Below are 21,402 nucleotides of genomic sequence, written 5' to 3'. Positions count from 1 at the left end.
ACGAAGCGCACCGAAATGTTTCGACAAAACGCTGAATACTTGAAAGACATTGTTAAAAATTTCATAATTCGGACTGTCACTTTTCAAGCAGGATTGCTTATCTTTTTATTGAATGAATTTTTTCGTTTTTATAAAAAAATATTTGTATCATCAGAAACGTGTGTGTTTATACAGAGAAATAAATAAACGAAAATTAAAATCTATCAAAACCATGTTTTTATTTTCCGTTTTTAAAAGTCCAGTCAGCATTTGGAGCACACTTAGCCTTATAAGTAGTGATGTAACGAATATTCGTTTACTACCCGGTATTCGGCCTATTCGGCCTATTTTTCACTATTCGGCCGAATACCGAATACCTAAAAACAGGATTAAGAAATAACAAAAACACAGTAAATTAATCATTTTTGTAACTTTTATTAATGCTGAACCATAAACTATAATTATTAAAGTTAATAAAAAATAGCATCTAACTCTAGTATTAAATTATTTCATAATTAAATAATATTATAACATTTATCTAGCCCGATATCTTATGGCATTGATGGCGTGTAGGTTAGAATGTATCGGGCATTAATGTTATTGTTTAGTTAATTATGTTATATTCGTATTCTCGTATATTTTAGTGTTTTTACGACATATTTGAACTGTTCCACAACTGGGGAGAAACTAGACCATATTGTGTCAGCACAAAAGTATATCCTAGGGTACTATTCAGTCTACAAATACGTAGTAAAAACAAAATTTTAGTGTTTAATTAAAGAGTTAAAATGATCGATTGCAAATAAAATAAGTTATAAGTTATAACTTACATCTGAATACCAACAACTGCCGAATCATAGCGGGCTATTTACGGCTATTACATAAATTATAAACCAATTTGGCCCTAGAGGTAGACGTTAAGCGCCATCTCATATTAACTTTAATAATTATAATAATTAATTTAAATAATTTAGACCTAATGGAAGAAAATATCGTAGTGACATCGGGCCAATACAGAGCATGGTGCGCGATCTTTGCCATAATGCGGTTTGCGCGCCAATTTTCGTACGTGCGTTAATCAAGCTGAATAGTTTTGCCGAATATTCGGCCATTCGGCTGAGGCTGAATATACTATTCGTTACATCACTACTTATAAGGTTTTTTTTTTTGTTGTTTAATTTTACCAAAAAAAGAAAAAAAAATTTTATCAAACCTGGTAAGACTCATAAGTTTTGAACATATTTTCATCTGAGAACTTACATATTATGAATTCTGAAAACATAATACATCGAATTCAAACAACACATATATGTAGTATAATTATAAATAAATACAGTTATCCCTCGGTTTTCGTGCTAATTCGTCCGAAAACAATCGGCGAAAATTCGAAACCGACGAAAACCGAAGCAATTATTTTCATACGAATCAATGTAAATCCTATTAGTACGTTCTACACACTCCAAAATACATACCAAAAACATACTTTATAGAAAATAAATATAGTGTTTAATAATAAAAACAATAAGAATTTTATATTCATTTTATATTAAAATTTCTTGTCGGGAATTCGGGAATTTGTTCTTTTATATCCACTTGTAAATACAAGTGGATATAAAAGACTCGAAATTCCCGAACGGAGAAGGATGGAAATACTAAGACGTCGCAAGGTTACCACTATTCCAATTTTAGAAATTTTAGAAATTTTAATTGGACTCTTTTTGTTTTTTAAGGAACTTTTTTACCTGGACGGCTAAGTAGTTTCAAAAGAAAGGTCTGGTGGTTAACAGTTTGTTCTAGAACAAGAAAGAAAATGGTGATTGTTTAAAGAATTTTTGGAAACGACTGTCTTTTAATTTATACAAGAAAATTTTTACCATCCGACGAAAATTATAAAGAACTATATTTGTTGAAGCTGATATTCTGAGGTCACGTGATGACGTCAGAATTTTCGCGCCTACTTTGTTAACAAGTTCGCCCCTGGTCGGTGTCGGATGGTAAGAAAAGGTCAAAGTCGGAGTCGTAGTCGTGTAAAAATCTACCGACTCCACAGCCTTGGTATTTAAGAAAGTCTTATTAGTACTCACCAGGCGAAAACAATTAAAAATATTTCAATTAAAAAAAAAATGATTCCAGTTCGTTGTTTCTAAATAATGTAAATAATATCTTACACATTTGTTTAAAATTATTTAAATCCATTAGTTTTGCTTTCCTGTCAGTGTAATTTACAGAATATATTACTCGTAATTTTGTGTGTTACGATTCCGTGATTAGTGATTTTATCTACTCTGCCACTGATAGGTCTCGCGATAGGTATGCAAAAAAAAAAAAAAAAAAAAAAAAAAAAAGTAGCCGGATGGCCGAGCGGTCAAGGTGGCAGCCTACCGCTCTGGGGGACCCGGGATCGAATCCGAACGGGTCTAGAAATCCCCAGGAATTTTTCAGGGGTGGTCCGTTCGAATATGTCGGGCCCCGTTCCTCACCACCTGGTCGCCCCATTGTGGGCCTGGCCGAACCCATAATGGGCCTACTAATAGAGGCCCTCTTAGTGCCCACAGGGAGGAAAGAGTTAAGAAAAAAGGGTATGCAAAAAGCATAATTTTAATTTGCAACTGGTGAGCATTATATAGACACTCACAGAAACTATCTAAGAATATAAACATACGTAGCACGCACCAAAAAGTGTATAATATATAATGCGTGCATTGATAATTGTTTAAAAATTACAACAATATAGAAAGAATTTATAAAACGCACGCGTTCAAGTCCTATTTTTTGCAGTCCTTACGAATTTGTGTACATAACCGTCTTTTTTTTAAATGCAAAATCGTACACTACATTTAATTAAGCGAAATTAAATATTACATAAGTTAGCATTAATAATAAATTTTTTAAAATATTTTAATAAATTTGTTTATATTCGTGGCATTTCTTACTGTAATTATGTGCTTGCTCTTGCTAAAGAAGACTGCAAAAAAGCAACATGCAAATAACACTGGATTAATTACTCTTTTTTTGTTTTTTATAACCCCCCGTGGGAACTAAGCGGGCCTCTTTTTGCAAGCTCATTATGAGTTTGGCCAGGTCCACAATGGAGTGAGGGTCGGGGTCATATCCGGACGGACCACCCCGCGAAAAATTCTTGGGGATTTTACGACCTGTCCGGATTCGATCCCGGGTCCCCAGAGCGGTAGGCTGCCATCTTGACCGCTCGGCGTCCCGTTGCCAAATTAATTTCTATTGAGTAATATTAATAATTGTAATTAATAAATTTTCAACTAACATATTTTTAAAAACTTATAATATATTCTTTTAATATCAGAGTCAATAAAATCAAAACTTTTAGTAACCGAAGTCTTATTTACTTATTCCGTTTTAAACCTTGGGTTATTGTTATCAATACGAACGAATCCCAATGATTAAAATATGCGGTTTCTACTTATAAACGGAGAATATTAATCTTATATATAAAATTCTCGTGTCACAATGTTAGTTACCTTACTCCTCCGAAACGGCTTTACCGATTTCTACCAAATTTTATATGCATATTCAGTAGGTCTGAGAATCGGCTACTATCTATTTTTCATACCCCTACACCATTTCCCCCCTTTCAAAAATATATTTATATATGGATTAAGGCTTTCATGTCCAACAGATGGCGCTAACTTCCGACGACCTAAGTTTGCTTTTCTGTGAGGCATTATGCTTTTCTGTGAGAATGGACTGAAGCAGATCATTTTCTATCTATCTATATAAATAAAATATAGATAGCCGATATATAAATACCGATTCCTTTGAAATTTTGACACAACGTTGCATTCGAATACGCACGTGTTTTTATATAATATACATGTCGAAATTCCTCCCAGTGCGGGGAGATGGACGGGATTAAGGCTTACCGTGAAGAACTCGGCTTTTATTATACTATTTTACATGCGGTTTTTTGCGTTTTTAATTGCGTTTTAATAGGTTACGTCAACAAAATATACACTAAAAAGGAATTTTTCGATATTCCCCAGCGGGAAAAGTGACGGGATTAAGGCTTACTGTGAAGAACTCGGCTTTTATTATACTATTTTAGATGCGTTTTTTATTGCGTTTTAATAGGGTACGTCAAGAGAATGTACACTAAAAAGGGATTTTTTGAAATTTCCCCCACGGGGAAAGTGTTACACATTTATAATAGATACACTTTGAGCCACAACAACGCGTGGCCGGGTCAGCTAATTTTAAATAAGATAGCATTAAGTCAGATTCATACTAGATACTTCGGATTCGGTTTTGACGGACCGAAATGCTAAGAGTAGCAATTTTTCTGAGCCGTTTGTACTTCAATCCGAGCTTCGATTATGGAACCTTTGTGATTTTAATTATAATTTTTTTCGTTCACTTTATAGAAATAAAATAGGCTATTCAATTGCGTATAAGAAAATTAATAACAAATTTTATTTAAAAAATAATAATAATAAAGAAGAAAAATTCCGTCGAGGGCGCTTCGTAATACTTTTGGTTTCCGATTCGGAAACTGAGTTAAATCAACAAAGAAAGACGGTTTCAGCTGTTTTGCTCTGTAAATATATTTAAAAATCTAATAAGGAACGAGAAAATAGGTATGTATGTTTGATATTTTGTTATATACTTTCTATCAGAATACTTTAATAATAGGTAATATGAAATAAAACTCAGGTGTTGGTAATCGACCACCTGCCGAAGGGAATACAATGCAAACTAAGAGACTGATATTGAAAGAACAGGAAAGCATTGAGAAAGGAAGTGAGTTGCTGACAATCATTGACGACGCCGAACCAACTGAACAGTTTACCCCTTCGGATCAAGAAGAAACAGTTGAAGGAAATGATGATTTTCCAGTCGAATCGATATCTACAGCTGTCAACTCTCCAATAATAGAAGAATCAGAACAAGTGAATATTTTAACAGAAATAAAAGAATTGCTTCAAACAAATTTCTTAGAAATTAAAGAGCAGTTAGATGCTATCCAGCAACAATTTAAATTACTGAATGCCAAAATCACCTCTATTGAAAGCAAGCTTGAAGGGCAAATTAGAGAATTTGATGAGAAATTTAACGAAGAACAGATTAAGAGAGAACAAATTTCGTTTAAAATCGATACCATGAACAACAAGATACAAAAGAGAAATTTAATCATTTTTACGGACATTTTTATACAACCCGACGAGAGAGAGAGGTTTGTTAGGAAACTGTTTAACGAAGAGCTAGAGATAAAAGATTTTGTCATGGAAGAAATTAATGATATAGTGCCTCTTGAAAGCAATAATTTTAATAATCTCAAACTGATTTTACGTTCCACTCAAAGGAAGAAGGAATTATTAGGGGCATTTTGGAAAAAGAAAAAAGTTTCCGAATTTATCAAGACAAATAGGATATTACTGATTTCGGATCTTTGCTATAATTCGCGAAAAAGAAGGAAAAAATTGATCCCGCTAATAAATGATATTAGACAGCAAGGAAAGAAGGTATATCTTAGAGATGATGTTATTTTGATTGATGGAAAACCTTATACTTATTCTTTTGCCAGAAATGATATTATAGCAGTTGAAAATTTTTAGTGCAAATATAATTTGTCTGTCTGTTGTAGTTGTATCTGTCTTTAATTAATATAGGAATAACTTCTATTTTAAAGAAAAATTTAATTGCAGTGCATACTATACTCTTGACATACCAAATATTCTCTCTTGACAGATTAACAATAATGCATCTACTGTATAAGCAGATGTAGATAATATATTTGACAATAATAGAATTATGGAGATTTTAAAATATACATTTTTCATTCTATGAAAATTACATGTTAGTAACTTTGTCACAAATGCCATCAAAATATGAATTTAAAATTAATTGTAAAATAATGGAATTATTGTAAAAGCATATAATTAGACATTGTATGTAAATGCTTCAAGTTATTGACATTCATATTTAAGAACATGAATGAAACCCCAGTTAAATTGATATTTTATTTAATGAATATACATAACCAATTTTACATCATAATTTCTGAATGTTTACTCATCTAGTTCATATTGTTGAAGCTTTTCATACATATTCATGGTTGGTATTATTATTATGACTTAATGTTATGAAAATTAGTGATTTAGATCCTAAATGTTGAAAATGTGTTTGATACGTAATGTGTTAATCGTCATTTTTTTGGAAGTTAAATTTTGTTTAATGACAAGTTTTGCTAAAACGACATTCCTGGTATTGGTGATGTATTAAAGACGGGTAAAGGTAGAAAAGAAATACGCAACAACTGACATTATCCATTATTTTTATGCAAGATAGTATAATGCTAGTAATTCCTTATAGTAATTTCATTTCATAAATTAATCATGCAAAGATGTTTCCTTCATAGAATAACATTTCATTGCTTAATGTTTAATTAATCATAATTTTTTAAATGAAATTCCTATCATAAATTACATCAACTACTTATAGTATGTATTTCACTCTATAATTATTGTGGAATTAACTGAAGAATGAATGTTATAAATTATAAGATGAGAGTTGTAAATATTTCTCTTCAGTTTTTGCAAAGAAAAATATGTTAATATTTCTTGCGTTAATAACATTTGAAGATGAGAGAAAAACAATTTTTGGATATGTCAGTCCATTTTTCTTATGAAGTTGAAATAATTCTGTTTAATATTGGATTTTATTTGAGATGTGATCATCATTAGATTAAAAAGTTTTGTTTGTTTGTCATGTCCTATATGTTAAAACACAATTAACTGAAAGTTACTATAACTTTAATGACTTCTAATACAATATTGTTTTTAATTTGCAAAGGACTTGGATTTCAGAAAGAAGAAAGTATAATAAAACTCTCTATAAACTGTTTTAAAGATAAATTCAGATATTTTTAAATGATGACAATTATGCCATTAAAATTATATAAATATCTTTAAAGCTTCATACTTGTTTACAAATAAATATGAGATTAAAAGTATATATGGACATCTTTTTTAACAATATTTCATTAGGTAAAACATTTATTGTGTGAATAGTTTTCTTTTGTTCATTTATAATTTATGCAAAAATAGCATCAATGCAAATCATATAGAAATAATTATTTAAATATTTTTGAAATTAGTTTGAAACCAATAAACTAAACATACTGAAGAAACTAAACCTTTAATGTTTAGCTTGTAAATTTGCACATGAGCAAATTTAGGGCTAATTACATTTAACAAAACATCTGCTTATTATATGCTGAACATTACAGGTTTAGTTTTTAAGTTAAATTAACTGCAGTTAATGCTTACATTAGTTAAAACAGATTTGACTACATCAACTCAGGAAGAACCTCAGATTTTATTGCAGTAGAAGCAAACTTGATTTTATTGGTGTTAAATTTGATGATATTGTTAAAAATATTTAAAAAGTTTAATTATTGATGAAGAACACCTATATTATTAATGATTTTTACAGTAATTAGTGAGATTTAAAGTTAGTACTTGTACTAAATATTGTAAAATTAGGGTATAATTTAAAAATAACTAAATGACAATTTATATAAAAATAAAAATATTTGATTAGATATTGTAATGAATATAGAATTTTGAAATGTCTTAACATACAAAAAAGTGAATTTTTGTTGTGAAAAGAAGCAGAAATTTGTAAATTAAATTTTCAAAAATGATTTAAAATGTCTTCAATATTGCATTTCTGTGCAAAGAATACAGAATGAACGAAATGCTATTCATAAATTTATTTTAAAAAATTTTTCTGCATAGATATTGTAAAAAAGATGTGGATATTTTATTCTGTTGTTCATAAATAATTGTTACAAACTGCTTTATGTAATTGTTTAGATCTTAGAGAGTTATGTAGTCTAAAAATAAATTTGTTTGATCATGATTATGAATTTGTTTTATTCTCTATTTTTTATCTATGAAAATTTAATGTAAATACTGCTTTATGAACTTCAAAATTGTTGCTAAACTCTAAATATCTTAGTTTTGATTATCTCGCAACTATTTTTCATGAATTCTATACATTAATATTATAAAACAGTCAAGAATTTCTATAGTTTACAAAAATTATATTCTGATAACTGATAAGGTTAGACAAGTTTTTTTTTAATATTTAAATGTTTATAGGATAAATGACAATTCATATTTTATAGTAAAGAAATTATCTAAATATTTATATAAGATTATTAATGCTAAGGTCAAATTGCAAAAACACTTTTGTATGAATAATTTTCTGAAAAAGTTAAAGTAATATTTAAGTTCTAAATATATTTTGAGGTATCATTTATTGATGCATGTGTATTTTGATCAGCTATAAATATGTATGTATGTATTTATTGCTGTCTAATGTAATAACTTTAGTCGTATGTAGCTCTATGAGCTGCTTTTTATTGATGGAAAGTGTATTTCTAAGAAACTGCATATGAATTTAATTTTTCTTAGAACTGTTAAATTATTAAGTGATTTGGCCATTTAATTAATAACTTTTAATTCCAATTCGCATACACTAAAGAATACTTCTGGTGATATGGCCCAGCTGAATACTGATGGGTTACAGCTTAGTATATTTGTTTTGACAAATAAGAACATGCCTTTTCAGTATATAGTATGCATCAGGTTTATTGCACGTTAGAAGTCTCAAAAATGATAGTTTTATATATGAATAATTATTGATGCATTTCTCTTAACCAACAATTTAAATAGCAACTGTTTGCTACAGTATTTTCACAAAGAAGTTACAAAATTATTTTATTCATAGTATTTGAACAATGATGATGATAAGAGTTCAACAGATGGATAAAAATTTTACTCATCACAAATACTGGCTAAACATATAATGTAAAATTAAGCAATTTAGTAATGTTGACAATAAAATTACAATGTTTCATTTACTATTAAATGAAAACAAAGTTTATTTCTTTATTTCATAGTCACTTTAAAAAATAATGCATATTTCTAAAATTATAACTAGAAGAAACAAAATAATTTTTTTTCCTCTTCTCTTAATGTAGAAAATTAAATTTTAATGGCTCATGAAACCGATGCTCAAGGATCAAAAGAAAGATGAGAGATACTGACATATTCCCATTTTGACTTATAAACTAAATTTAATTATTTTAAACTATTGCTTTGTTAAGCAAATTGAATATAATAACTGTATACTGTGACAAATTTCATCTATATTACCAATGAGAAAAACAGTAAAGCACACTAATTAATCCAAACTTCACTTAAAGGGAGATTTTTATCATAATTCCACAAATTACTCCTTTTAAGTTCTTGTTTAAATTTTATATCCTAGCATAATTGAAAATTATTAGACTTCCTAATGGTTTCCTTAACATGTTTGAGCACAGGAAAAGTTGAGAAAAAGAGCCTTTGCCAACATTTTTAAATACGCCTGTAGTTAGTATAACAACAAAAACATTTTTAGTAAGCCCAGCTAACGTGTATCAATATACTTATAATACTAAAACTCTATACTACTTTATTTTTCAAACTTTCTAATGAATTCCGGTCAGAATTATCGTCATTACCAAATTACAATAAAAAATACAATATTTTACATAAATATAATACAATTACAAAAATAAATAAATGTAAACACATGTAGGCTATGCATATGATATTGTAATTTAGAGGTGTAATTCTAATTTTGTTAACTGTTTTATTTAATGTACTTTTTAAGTTCTTTGATGCTTGTTTTTACTGCATCACTATCATCCTTGATTCTTTCAGTCTCTGAAAGTAAACAGCTTTTCTAAGTATTCTCTGCATTTTTCTTTAATTTCTCTTCCAAATTCTCAAGTTTATCTATCAGATTTTTGTGCTCATCAATTAGCGTTTTCACTTGATTTTCAGTTTCTGATATATCGCTTCTAAGATCATAAATTTTATTTTTCTCGACAAATTCTTTCAACTCATTTTCCAGATTTTGGCTTTCTGCTTTCATTTCTGCGATGAAATTTTTCAAATTCTTTTTCTCCACTAAAAGTTTCTTTGTGTAAATTAGAAGTGCACTAAACTCTTTGTCCATTTTCTTGACATCTACTTTAATTATCAGCTTTAATTAAGTGAGTACTGTTGATGATTTCATCAAATTTGCTATTTTCATTCTCTAAGTCTGACTGGGGTGCCATTATGCGAACAGATTGCTTTGTATCATTTCTGATTCATTGAGATCTAAAGGTGAAAGATCTAAATTGCCTTAGAATATGAATAATCCATTCTAAATTTATGGTCATTTATTTGTTTAAATGGTCCTTGTTGTTGCTTTTCTCAATCAAATGGTACTTTTCTATATTTTTTCTTGAAGGGAAGAGAATTACATGAAGACTTCACAGCTATTTCATCATTTTCTGGATTTAATGAATGGTTTCCATTTATCAAATCAAAGTTTTTAATGCAGTTGGATGCTCCAGTGCTTTGAATTAAAGAATGCCATAAAATTTTCAATAGATTTTCATCCTCTTCAACTGTTTGTGATAGTTTTGTAGTGGATTTTTCATCTTTTGGTTATTCTTTTCTTCACTAGCTGATCCTTTTCTTTTTAATACTCTATTTTCTTGTTGTAATTTTCCTAAAATTCCAGTGATATCTGACACATTACTTGGCTTCACTTTCAAAATGTGCATTGAAGTAGAACTTTGTAGAGATTCGTTGTTATTGTGATGATGATGTCGTAGGTAAGAATGATTCTCAGACTCTGATACGATGTTGCTGTATGTTACAGTATCATCACTTTCTAGGTCTTTGTTTATATTTTGAAGTTCAAAATTAATGTTTTCAAGTTCTGATCCTTCTCGAGCAGACTTTCTGTGCTTAACCATCCCTTTCACCAAAAAAATATTGGGATCACTTGTATACTCATATGCACTTCTTCCCATTGAATCTTTGATATGAATATTTGCATTTTGTTCCAATAGCAACGAGACCATATCCAAATTTTTATACTGGCAAGCAAGCATCAATGGGGTTCTCCCTTTGTTGTCAATTGCATCAACATTAGCTTTCATCCTAATGATCTTCAAAGCTATTATTATTAGTTTTGTCTTTGCCAAAAGATGAAGAGCTGTCATGTTTTCTTTATCAGAAATTGTTTATATCCGGATGAGCTGCTATTAAAATGTTAGCTACGTGTTCATGACTAGTGTTACCACCCGTCCGGTTTTCACCCGGACAGTCCGGGAATCGACTCACTGACCGGATGAACTGTTAATTTTGTCCGGGAATTTCGTAGAAATTGTGATGAAACAAAGTTCTTGTAAATTTACATTATTTTAACAGCGAAAGACCTCATCTGCCATTCCATCTGTTTACGCGGACGTGTGGCGCGCAACATACCTGTCGACGTTTTTTTTTTTTTTTTTTCTTTTCTTTTGCTTGTACGCCCTACACGTCTTCTATAGAGCTGAGTTGTCTGTTCTTTCTTTCCTAATTTAGGTTACTTACGTTACTCCTACGTAAGTCTCTAGTCCTTAACTGTAACTGATTTAGAACTGGCATGCACTTTATTCTCCACATTGTAAAATGACATTGCGCATGAGTCAGGAACTTCTGTTCGAACAAACCTGACTTGCCGCCCGGGTCAGCGAGTTTGAAAAGGTGGCAACACTATTCATGACTCCATTGGATGCCAACATCAATGCTGCTTTCCTATCTTCATCTTGAATATTAAAGTCAGCACCACACTTTAACATTTTTAAGAATCATCTGACGATCTCCTTTAATGGTTTCAATGTGTAAAGAGGTGCGCCCTTTATCATTTGGATTTATTGTTATACTAGCATTTTCATAATTTTTGCCATTTCTCTTTTGTCGCTTCATAAAAAATTCGAAATTGTCCATTGTGAGAAGGGTAAAATGATAATTTTGGCACACAGCTAGTTGAAGGTTCGAATGTTAAAGAAGGATATATGGTTACAATCGAAAATCGATTATTTGAATAATCATTATTGGAATTTTAAAACCATTTTTTGAAATTTTAATAAAGTAATTTCTCCTAATATTTATACAGGGTGTCCTAAAAGTTAATTTAAACTCTAAATTGCTATCTTATTTAAGTAGTTTACTTGCAAAATCTTGTTCAATACACAAATGTTAAACAAATATAAATTATATAAAAGGAAAACAAAAACAATTTTATTTACATCATCGATTCTAAGAATGATAATGATGAATGCATAAATTATCCATAAATATTTAAATGTATTAAATGAATTCTAGTTACCCGATAAATCATTCCTAAATCCCCCATACTGATAGGCTAAAACCTTAACCACTTTATATTTTAGGAAATAAACCATTAGAAAGTATGCAGAAATTAAATGTTATCGTAGTTCACATAATCAGACCATTTGTATGCGTTTCTTTTAAGATTAATTCAGGTTTATTTAAAAATACAGAAACTATATTTTCCAACAACAGTCTCCGAAGTTTCCAAAGACATACAAGAAATGTGAATATTGCAATTACAATTTAGGGGCTGAGAGGAAAAACGGCAAATCCTACAAAACTATGAAAATCAGTTACTAACAAATTTGGATTCATGCATCATCAATCCATCTTATAAGTAACTTTTACGGTTTAGTCGCATGCTCTACAGGTTGTACTTCCACATTAACAAAAGCGATGCATATTAAAATATGAATTGAAACACAAATCCTCCTTTATCTAGAAAAGTTTCTAATGTAGTATATGCCGTTTTTCCACTTAGCCCCTCGACTACTATAATTATTAAAATGATTTCTCCAAAATACACAGTGTTCATTCGGAATTAACTTTGTTACTTTTACATTTCTCGCTTGCAATTCTATAGAATTCAGTTCTTGATTAGTGTACGGAAGCCATCTTTCCAACTTATTAGTAGGCTGTGGAGTCCTGAAACAAAAAAATTGCAACAAATATTAACGTTATAAATGTACTTTACAGCTATTCTTTATAAATTATACAAATTCATGAAAAATTAGTTGCCTCCTTACCCAGTTTTAGTGAAAGAAGTCCTAAGTTTGATGACATTTCTATTGAATTCTTGTTCTTCGTCTGTTTTCAATAGAGGAACACCAAATATGAAGTGTACTTCTTCGAAATGAGGCACTCCGGTCCAATTTGCAAATATATTTGTGCTGCTTCTGTGCTTAAAAGTGTAATGAAACACGTTGAATCTACTTCCTGCAAATTTCTCTGCCAGGAAATTTGTAGGACACTTGAACATTTATTTATTTATTTATATTTAAAGATAAGAAGGGCTGTCTGTGTAAGCAACAGACTTTGCCCTGTATCTATAAGGAAGGAAGAAGTAATAGAAAGTAGAATTAGAGAAAGAGGAAATAAAGGAGGAAAGGAAAGTGTGAAATAAGCAACCTTAAGCCCAAGGGACCCCATGGGCGTCTGCCTCGCTTTTATTAAAAGAAAACAATTAAAGTATATTGGAGTCAATTACAAATAGAAATTACATAAATAACATAGTTAATTGACTATGTTAGTGGCTGGTTTGCCAACAATCACATTACAATTTACATTATGTACATTATTTACACAAGTAGGTCCAGTTAGTAACGTCGTCGTCATCGTCGTTGTTACTCTGCTCATTTGGTTGTTGTATCTGATATCTTGATCTTCGTTTTCTCAGTTGTCATGGTTTTCGTGGTTTTGTTCATTTGTGTTTGTTGCTGTGGGCGTCGTTATAGTTGTGATGTTTTCATTTTGTCAAAGTCATGGTTGGCATTGTTGTCTTTGTCGTTTTCGTCGAGTGTTTTATTGTTCATCATTGTCGTCTTGATCTTCTTGTTCCTAGTTGTTGTGGTCATCTTGATTCTCGTCGTCGTTCTGATCATTATCTCGGTTTTCTATAATTGGTGGTATTAGTGCTTTACTATCTCGTATGAATTTTGTCATGGCTTTTAGTAATTTGTCACAGGCGAACAAGTCTTGTGTTTTGGGTGGCCAATTGTGACCCTCCTGAAGACAAACTCTCTCAAAGTTCATTCTGTGTTCATGATATTTTGTGCATTCGAATAAGAAGTGGTCAACTGAGTCTTCGCAGTTTATATCTATGTTGCAATGGCTGTAACTTTTCTTCTTAAAACGATGTAAGTATGTGTTAAAGGCTCCGTGGCCTGTCAAGCATTGCGTAAGTTCGAAAGTTGTTTTGAATGATTTTTTCTGTTGTCTTTTTTCTATTGATGGGATGAATCTGTAGCATTGTCTACCAGTTGCGGATTCGTTCCACTCCCTCTGCCATAAGATGTTGGTTTCTTGTATGACGTAGTTTTTAATGAAACTGATGGGGAGTTTAGAGTAAGTAATGTTGGAGTTTTTAATTGCTTTTTTAGCTAGCTTGTCCGCTAATTCGTTTCCCTCATATCCTCTGTGTCCGGGGATCCAGTTGAATATAATTTCCTTGTGTCGTCCCGTGTCGTTTGTTAAGTTTATTAGGTCTGTTGCAAGGGCTGATTTAGTCTTTTTGTTGTTGAGAGTGTAGAGGGCTGCTCTGCTGTCTGTATAAATGATTAGGTTTCTGTGAGTATCAGAGGGAAAGTTGTTCACATAAGAGATTGTTTTAAAAATTGCCCAAAGCTCGGCCTGCATGATGGAACATTCATTCGCTAATCTTAGTGAAGCTTGGTATATGATCTTGTCCTTGTTCTTGATGACAATGCCTGATCCTACTCCTTGATCATTTCTTGATCCGTCCGTGTAAGCAATGAGATGTTGATTTCCACTATGGGTGGTATTACTGAAATCCAAGTTGACTTCAAAGAGGCGTTTTTCCCTAGGGTCAATCATGGCGTTTGTACTTTTTGGTCTGTAATCCATGTTTTGCTGTATGACATTTGTCAAATTTTTCGTGTTATCAGGTGGAAGGCTACCCAGTTTTTGGAGGTCTGTTATTTCATCTTCCGAGTATTGCTTAAAGTTATTATTCAATATAAACCAATTCCAAATAAATTGTTTTGCCTTTAAATGAATTGGGGTTAAGTTTGCAATAGTTAATAGCGCATCAGTGGGCGCTGTTCGGTACGCTCTGCAAATTCTAATAACAGATTTCCTCTGAATTGACAACAATTTTTTCTTTATGTGTGTATTATTAAGAGCCTCTTTCCACGCCTGTACCCCATACAATATGGCTGGCTCAATGGCTTGTAGATAGATGAGCTTGGTGTTTCTTGGATCCATTCCCCATGTGTTTCTTGTAATACCAATTAGTTGATTAGATTTCTCAATAGTTTTTTTGTACATTTGGTTGACATGATATTGCCAATTTAGTGCTCTGTCAAGGTATATTCCAAGATACTTCATTTGTTGTACATTTTTTATATTGTTTCCATTGAGTTTAACTCCTATTGCTCTTTTTAGTTGGCTTCTTTTGTTCTTTCTGGTCATTACAATAGCTTCGCATTTTTTGTAGTTTATCGGTAATTTATGTTTATCGCTCCATTTCGCAATTTGTTCTAAGGCTTTATTTGCGATTTCTGCTACGCGGTCACAGTTTTTATGCGATATCATCAGTAAGGTATCATCCGCGTACGCCTGTATATTGAGTTCTTCTGTATTGGTAGTTTGTTCTAGCAGCTCGTCCAGTACCAGATTCCATAGGCCTGGGCCACATCTTGACCCTTGTGGGCAACCTTTCGTTACTTTAATTTCTATATTGAAGTTGTTAGTATAGAAACCTGCTGTACGATTTGAGAGATAACTTCTCAAGAGGTTTGTGAGGTTTTTTGGACATTTTGTTTGAATTAAGCGGTAGATAATGCTTGGCCACCAGAGGTTATCGAATGCTTTTTGAAAATCGATGCTAATTAGCATCGCATGTCGGTTGTTCTCCCAAGCTTTGTTTATGAATTCCTTGGCATTTAGTATTGCCTGAATCGAGGAAGTACCTGGTTTAAAGCCAAATTGTTTATGGCTAGTTTTTTTGCATTTGTTTAAATGCCAGTTTATCCTGTTTATGATTAATCCATCTAGCACTTTCCCTAAAACTGGGAGCAAGCAGATTGGTCTAAAGTCCTCCGGTTTAGTGGCGTTTTCTTTCTTGGGGATTAATTTTACATTCGCCTTTTTCCAATTTGTTGGAAATACCCCTGTTCTAAGGCATTCATTAAAGAGGTATACGAACGCGATAGGCACCTCCTCGAAGGCTGCCTTAACCATCTCTGCTGTAACGCCGTCCAGGCCTGGAGATTTCCTTCTTGCCATTGAGAAGATGGCTTTCTGTACTTCTAAGAATGTAAATACTTTGTCATCTTGTGTTGATGATTGGTTCTGAGTAGTCTGCCGTAATTCTTTGTGCATTTCAGAATCCGTAGTGCTATTGTCATTTGGGAAATGATACCTTAAGATGTTTTTGATGTTGTCTTTGATGTCAAATTCTGTGTTATTCTCATTTTCTTTAATGATATTTGGGATGTGACATTTCTTTTTTTTTATTAAAAATGACTTTGTATGGTACACTCCATGGATTGTTTTTGAGTTCCTTACTGCAAAAATTCCTCCAGGCTTTGGTTCTGGCACTATTGATGCTTTTTTTATATTTCTTTAAGGCCCTACTGTATTCTTCTTTATAATTATTCATTCTGTCTTCATCTGTAGCTCTTAGTAGTTTCCTTCTTAATTTCCTAACATGTTTCTGTTGTTCTGTCAGGCTGTCTGTCCACCAGATCGTTTCTTTATATTTCGTTCTAATGGTTCTTGTTGATAATTTTCCTGCCATTTGCAATGATTTAGTTATGTGTTCAGCATACTGATTTATATCTTTGCCATTTTCTATTCTGTTATGGTAATAGTTCCTCCAGTGTGTTGCAAATGTTTGCCTGAAGAGATCCCAATTCGTCTTTTTGGTGAAGCAAGTGGTGTCATTTTGTCTTCTGTCGGTCCTCAGTAGCTCCGCATAGATATATCTATGGTCGCTTGCTGTATCTTGTAACAGTGTCTTGCAGGTAATAATTTTGTTTTTTATATTGGTCGGCGCAAGAAAAACGTCGTTCCATCCCTCTGCGTAAATTGTATAAAAAGTAGGATAGTCTGTGGTATTCGCCGAGTAAAGGTTGCGATTTGCCATTAAGTTAGTGAGAATGCGTCCCCTGTTGTCTTCTTTTTTATGAAACCATGCTGGAGATTTTGCGTTTACATCTCCAACAATTATGAAGTTATCACTGTTTAGTTGATGAATAGTGTTTTCCAGTTCTTCAATGCAGTTATCATCATTATCATCAGGAGTGAAGTACGTACTTAAAATGTATAGTTGTGGATTTTGATGAATTACTGTTGTCGTGATCCTCTGTGTTGTTAGATGTGAGATCATTGCAATGTCCAAGTTCTTGTTTCTGGTTATTATGCCACATTTTGGTTTTTCGCCTTTGTCTGTGGTTAACACTCTCCACCTCCCAAAGTTAACAATTTTATTTTGTCTTGTATAAGGTTCTTGTATTATAATTAAATCAATGTCCATATCGTTGGCTGTCTTGATAGTCAAAGAGCAGGCGGCCTTACTTCGCTGGGACACTTGAACATCTAATCGCCTATCGCCTGATGAGTTCGTTTAATAATCGTTGGAAAGTCGTCATCGGGAACATTTCCGAAATACAGTTTTATGATGGGTTCGAGTGAAGTTCGATTATATCCAGTAATGTCTTCAAAGAATTTTACAGCTTCGTGCTTCGTCATTGTCGGGTTAATGTTATGTGATAACCGACAGCGAATGGTAAGTGAGGATTAACAAACACACTTTGTTAATTTACAAAACTATACTTTTATTCGCTATGCTACAGGGTTCTTTTACACTGGATTCCAACGTGTAGGCGGTGAAATTACAAAGTCCAGAATACATAAAATAATACTACTAATATTACAAGGGTCCTTATCTATCTTAAACCTACTTACAGACTATAAGAATGGAAGAAAAGAGAGAATATAAGTACAGAAAAAGAGAAAGGTGGGAAATACCCGGGATTTCTGCTCTGGGTGCTCCGTGACACTGGGCGGGGTTACTGATGCCTCCGATCATCTATTTCAGTAGGTACCTCTCGTTCACTTTGTCGATAATCCACTGTCAAATCCGTCCAATAAGATTGGCAGTTCATCAGGAAGGTCTTTGTCTACTTTAACACTAGATAGCTTCACCGTCTCGACCTCACTCGTCGAGCTCCAATTCTTATCCTATGTCGTTCCGACTTACAACTCGTGCTCCACGACCTTTCTCGTCGAGAGCCGAGATCCCTTCTCTTTCTTTCTTCTTTTCTTCTCCTCTCTGTTTTTTATTACTTTGTTTTTAACAATGCTGTTTTTCATTGGAGGCATCACTCCCCATAAGGTAGTAAAACAATTAGATAGTAAAGTGATTAAGAAGAAAGTCTCTCTCTCTCTCTCTTTTTTTTTTTTTTTTTCCAACAGGAAAGGGAGAGAAACAGAAGAAATCTTAAACCTAACTTAAATTTATAAAATTATAAAATACAAAAATATACATTACTATGGCCAACGGTCACAGTAATTTAAAAGTTTTTTGTTATAAAGCGCAAGAAACAGCGATCCTTCGTCTGCTACGTTACATAACACGACATCTACATTGTTACACTTGATGGATTTGAAACTACCAATGGGCTTCCTAGGTAGATAACTACTTCCAAATTGAGGAAGCAAGACTGCAAAGCTATACATCTTTAAACAGAGTTCTTTTTCAGCAAAACTTATATCTGACAATTCCTTTTCTTTCACACATACAACTATTTTTTTTGTAACGTGTATTTCACCATCATTGTTTACAGCACAATCAAGCAAATCCACTTGTAAACTTATGAATAAGCTCCACGTTAAATTTCCAGTAAAACCAGATGATTAATGCTTCCACTTTGCATTATTGCCCTTCTGAAGAGTCTTTGAGAAAAAGGCGAAATCAGATGATAGCCTATCGACCACGCTCCCGCATCTTGTCCAAATAGGGTGATTTCTTTACTGTTAACTTCGAATGCTTATCTTATTCTTTTATCGATCAGATTATGTCTTTTTATGCAGCCTTTTTTTAATTTATGTTTGTATTATCTACTTATCACTATATTTTATTTTATTAAATATTCTTTATACATAATACCATTTATTTCTATGTTTCCATTTGATTAACAATCTATTACTATCTTTTCAAATGTTATATTACTTTAACTAAAATATATACTTTTTTACTTTCTATTTTTGGTACAGTATTTATAAATTTTTTTCATTTAATTTGCATTAATGTATTATTTTGCTTTTAACCTGTTTATATAACTCATATTTAAAATCATTTCTAGTAATATTTTTTAATTTTAAGATATAATGTTTATTAACTCTTAAATCGTATTAAACTTTAAAATAATTCGATGTTTATTCTTATAATATATTATATTATATTTATAATCATATTTTTATTATTCATATTATTATAATTTTCAGAATTATTTAAAATATATCATATTTTAATTTTGAATTCTATATAAATAAAATTTTTTTTTTATTCTAAAATTATCTATCCTAAATATTTTAATTTTATTAATATATGTCCTATATTTATGTTGATAAATTAATATAATCTATATAAGACATATATTAATATTATTCTATTTCATTTAATTTTATAATGTATTATTCTAAATAATATTTATTTTCGTTTTATGATCATCATAATTAGTAAATTTTATCGGTCAATATTTTTTAAAATCAAATACTATGATAACAATTTTTTTATAATTGTTAAACATGTTTGTTTTTTTAACCTTCCTAATTATCTATAAAATCAATCTATTATTCTTTTAATGTTATATTAGCTCTATTAAGTAAAAATTTTTTACGATATATGTTTTAATCTTATAATTTAAATAGATTCATTAATATTATATCTTATATTTCCTTATCAATTTTTATATTCTTTGAGAAAAAGGCGAAATCAGATGATAGCCTATCGACCACGCTCCCGCATCTTGTCCAAATAGGGTGATTTCTTTACTGTTAACTTCGAATGCTTCTATGTTACTCTGATCTATTTGAGAGCATGTAATTGATCTTACAGTGCAACGTTACTAGACGTAAATTCTGAATCAAAATAAACAAATCCAAACGCACCGAGGCGACAGTTAATGCAGATTTGACAGTAAGACTCGACATGAGAATGTACACAGATGACAACTACAAAAAAATTTTGAAGAAAGCCAAGTCGCCTTGATAATAATTTAAAAAAATAATGAAGCAAAATATATTTTCATATTTTAAACGGTTTTGGAATATTACAAATCAATTTAAAATATTGAAATTTATTTTTAATAGGATATTTTTATTCTAGTTCTGTACTCTTAGTCAACTTGAAGAACCTTATGATTACTCAATGATAAATTTCTAGACCGGTAGTTCTATTTTAATCAAAATATTTGTACAGTATGCTGTGTAATCTGCCAAAATATTACTCACATTTATATCCGAAGCAATTATTCTCAAGAAATAAAGCAAAAAATCGCAAAAGTTTCTTTTTCATTCGAAAATCGCCCACTTAAAACAAAGAAACTGAAACAATGAAAAAATGTATTGTTGCCGATATTGTTGCGTTTCGCGTGACGATCAAGCCGATGAAGTAAAAATACCTGATAATTTTTAATTCAACAAATATCGAAATAGCAAAAAAATAATAATTTTTAATTTGTAACTTTCTATTTCAAAATAACTCGGCCATTGCAAATATAAGAAATTCTAATCTATCGAACGTTACGTTTAAAAATATTTCATTTCTTGCGTTACGCAATATTTCGCTAATTAAATTTTTACAAAAAATATCGATATAAAAATAAAATATCCCTTCATTTCTAGCGAACTTTCTATTTCAAGATGGCGGCGGTAATTAAAAAATATCACGAAATTCTAATCTGTCGAACGTTACAATTTACGTAACGGAATGTTTTCCTATGCAAATTTATACAAGAAATATCAATATAAAGAAAAAAAATAACTTGTATTTGCTAGAGAACTTTCAATTACAAGATGGCGGCGGCCAGTGGAATTATAACAAATTCTAATCTGTCGAACGTTTCGATGAAAAATGTTTCGTTTCTTACGTTACGCAATGTTTCGCTAAAGAAATTTTGACAAGAAATATCAAAATAGCGAAAAAAATAACTTTTAAACAAAAACGATGTACAAAAAGTTTGTGCTACAAAACATCAGAAGTACAAACACCCGTTACAATGGCCACAATGTAACTTTAATTGCGTTGGATATAAAGGTGAGTAATATTTTGACAGACTACACAATACACTGTCAAATATCTTTATAAAAATAGAATTACAGATCTCGAAATTTGTCATTAGGTAATCATAAGGTACTTAAACTTAATTAAGAGCAAAGAACTAGAATAACAAATTAATTTTGAGATGAATTTCCATATCTTAAACTCATTTGG

At 31.2% G+C, this 21,402-nt stretch overlaps 2 protein-coding genes and 1 long non-coding RNA gene across 3 annotated transcripts; 1 reads left to right on the top strand and 2 right to left on the bottom strand.

The window, feature by feature from the left end:
• Nucleotides 1-4,501: 4,501 nt before the first annotated feature.
• LOC136978069 (uncharacterized) lies at nucleotides 4,502-7,873 on the top strand. Its single transcript, XR_010881163.1, has 2 exons — nucleotides 4,502-4,586; nucleotides 4,663-7,873. It is a non-coding gene; the product is annotated as an uncharacterized lncRNA (long non-coding RNA).
• Nucleotides 7,874-10,438: 2,565 nt separating this feature from the next.
• Nucleotides 10,439-11,065, bottom strand: LOC136978057 (ankyrin repeat domain-containing protein 18B-like). Its single transcript, XM_067273700.1, has one exon. It carries the CDS (start codon nucleotides 11,063-11,065, stop codon nucleotides 10,439-10,441), a length of 627 nt encoding a protein of 208 aa, XP_067129801.1.
• Nucleotides 11,066-12,655: 1,590 nt separating this feature from the next.
• On the bottom strand, nucleotides 12,656-13,200 carry LOC136978056 (acetylcholinesterase-like). Its single transcript, XM_067273699.1, has 2 exons — nucleotides 12,968-13,200; nucleotides 12,656-12,866 (listed from the first exon to the last, which is right to left on the bottom strand). The coding sequence occupies exons 1-2, from the start codon at nucleotides 13,198-13,200 to the stop codon at nucleotides 12,656-12,658; spliced, it is 444 nt and encodes a 147-aa protein (XP_067129800.1).
• Between the last annotated feature and the right edge of the window lie 8,202 nt (nucleotides 13,201-21,402).

Source organism: Centruroides vittatus, unplaced genomic scaffold (assembly GCF_030686945.1).
Source record: "Centruroides vittatus isolate TY-2023 unplaced genomic scaffold, ASM3068694v2 contig_487, whole genome shotgun sequence".
NCBI classification, from domain to species: Eukaryota; Metazoa; Arthropoda; class Arachnida; order Scorpiones; family Buthidae; genus Centruroides; species Centruroides vittatus.
Note: the sequence above shows the minus strand (reverse complement) of the source record. Positions and strands in the feature narration are given on the sequence as shown.

What these genes read in the sequence shown, in the direction of transcription:
- LOC136978057 (XM_067273700.1), bottom strand. Translation starts at nt 11,065, where the DNA reads ATGACAGCTCTTCATCTTTTGGCAAAGACAAAACTAATAATAATAGCT.
- LOC136978056 (XM_067273699.1), bottom strand. Translation starts at nt 13,200, where the DNA reads ATGTTCAAGTGTCCTACAAATTTCCTGGCAGAGAAATTTGCAGGAAGT. An exon ending in ACTTCTTTCACTAAAACTGG is followed by an intron (nt 12,867 to 12,967) that starts GTAAGGAGGCAA and finishes TTTTTGTTTCAG; the next exon opens with GACTCCACAGCCTACTAATA.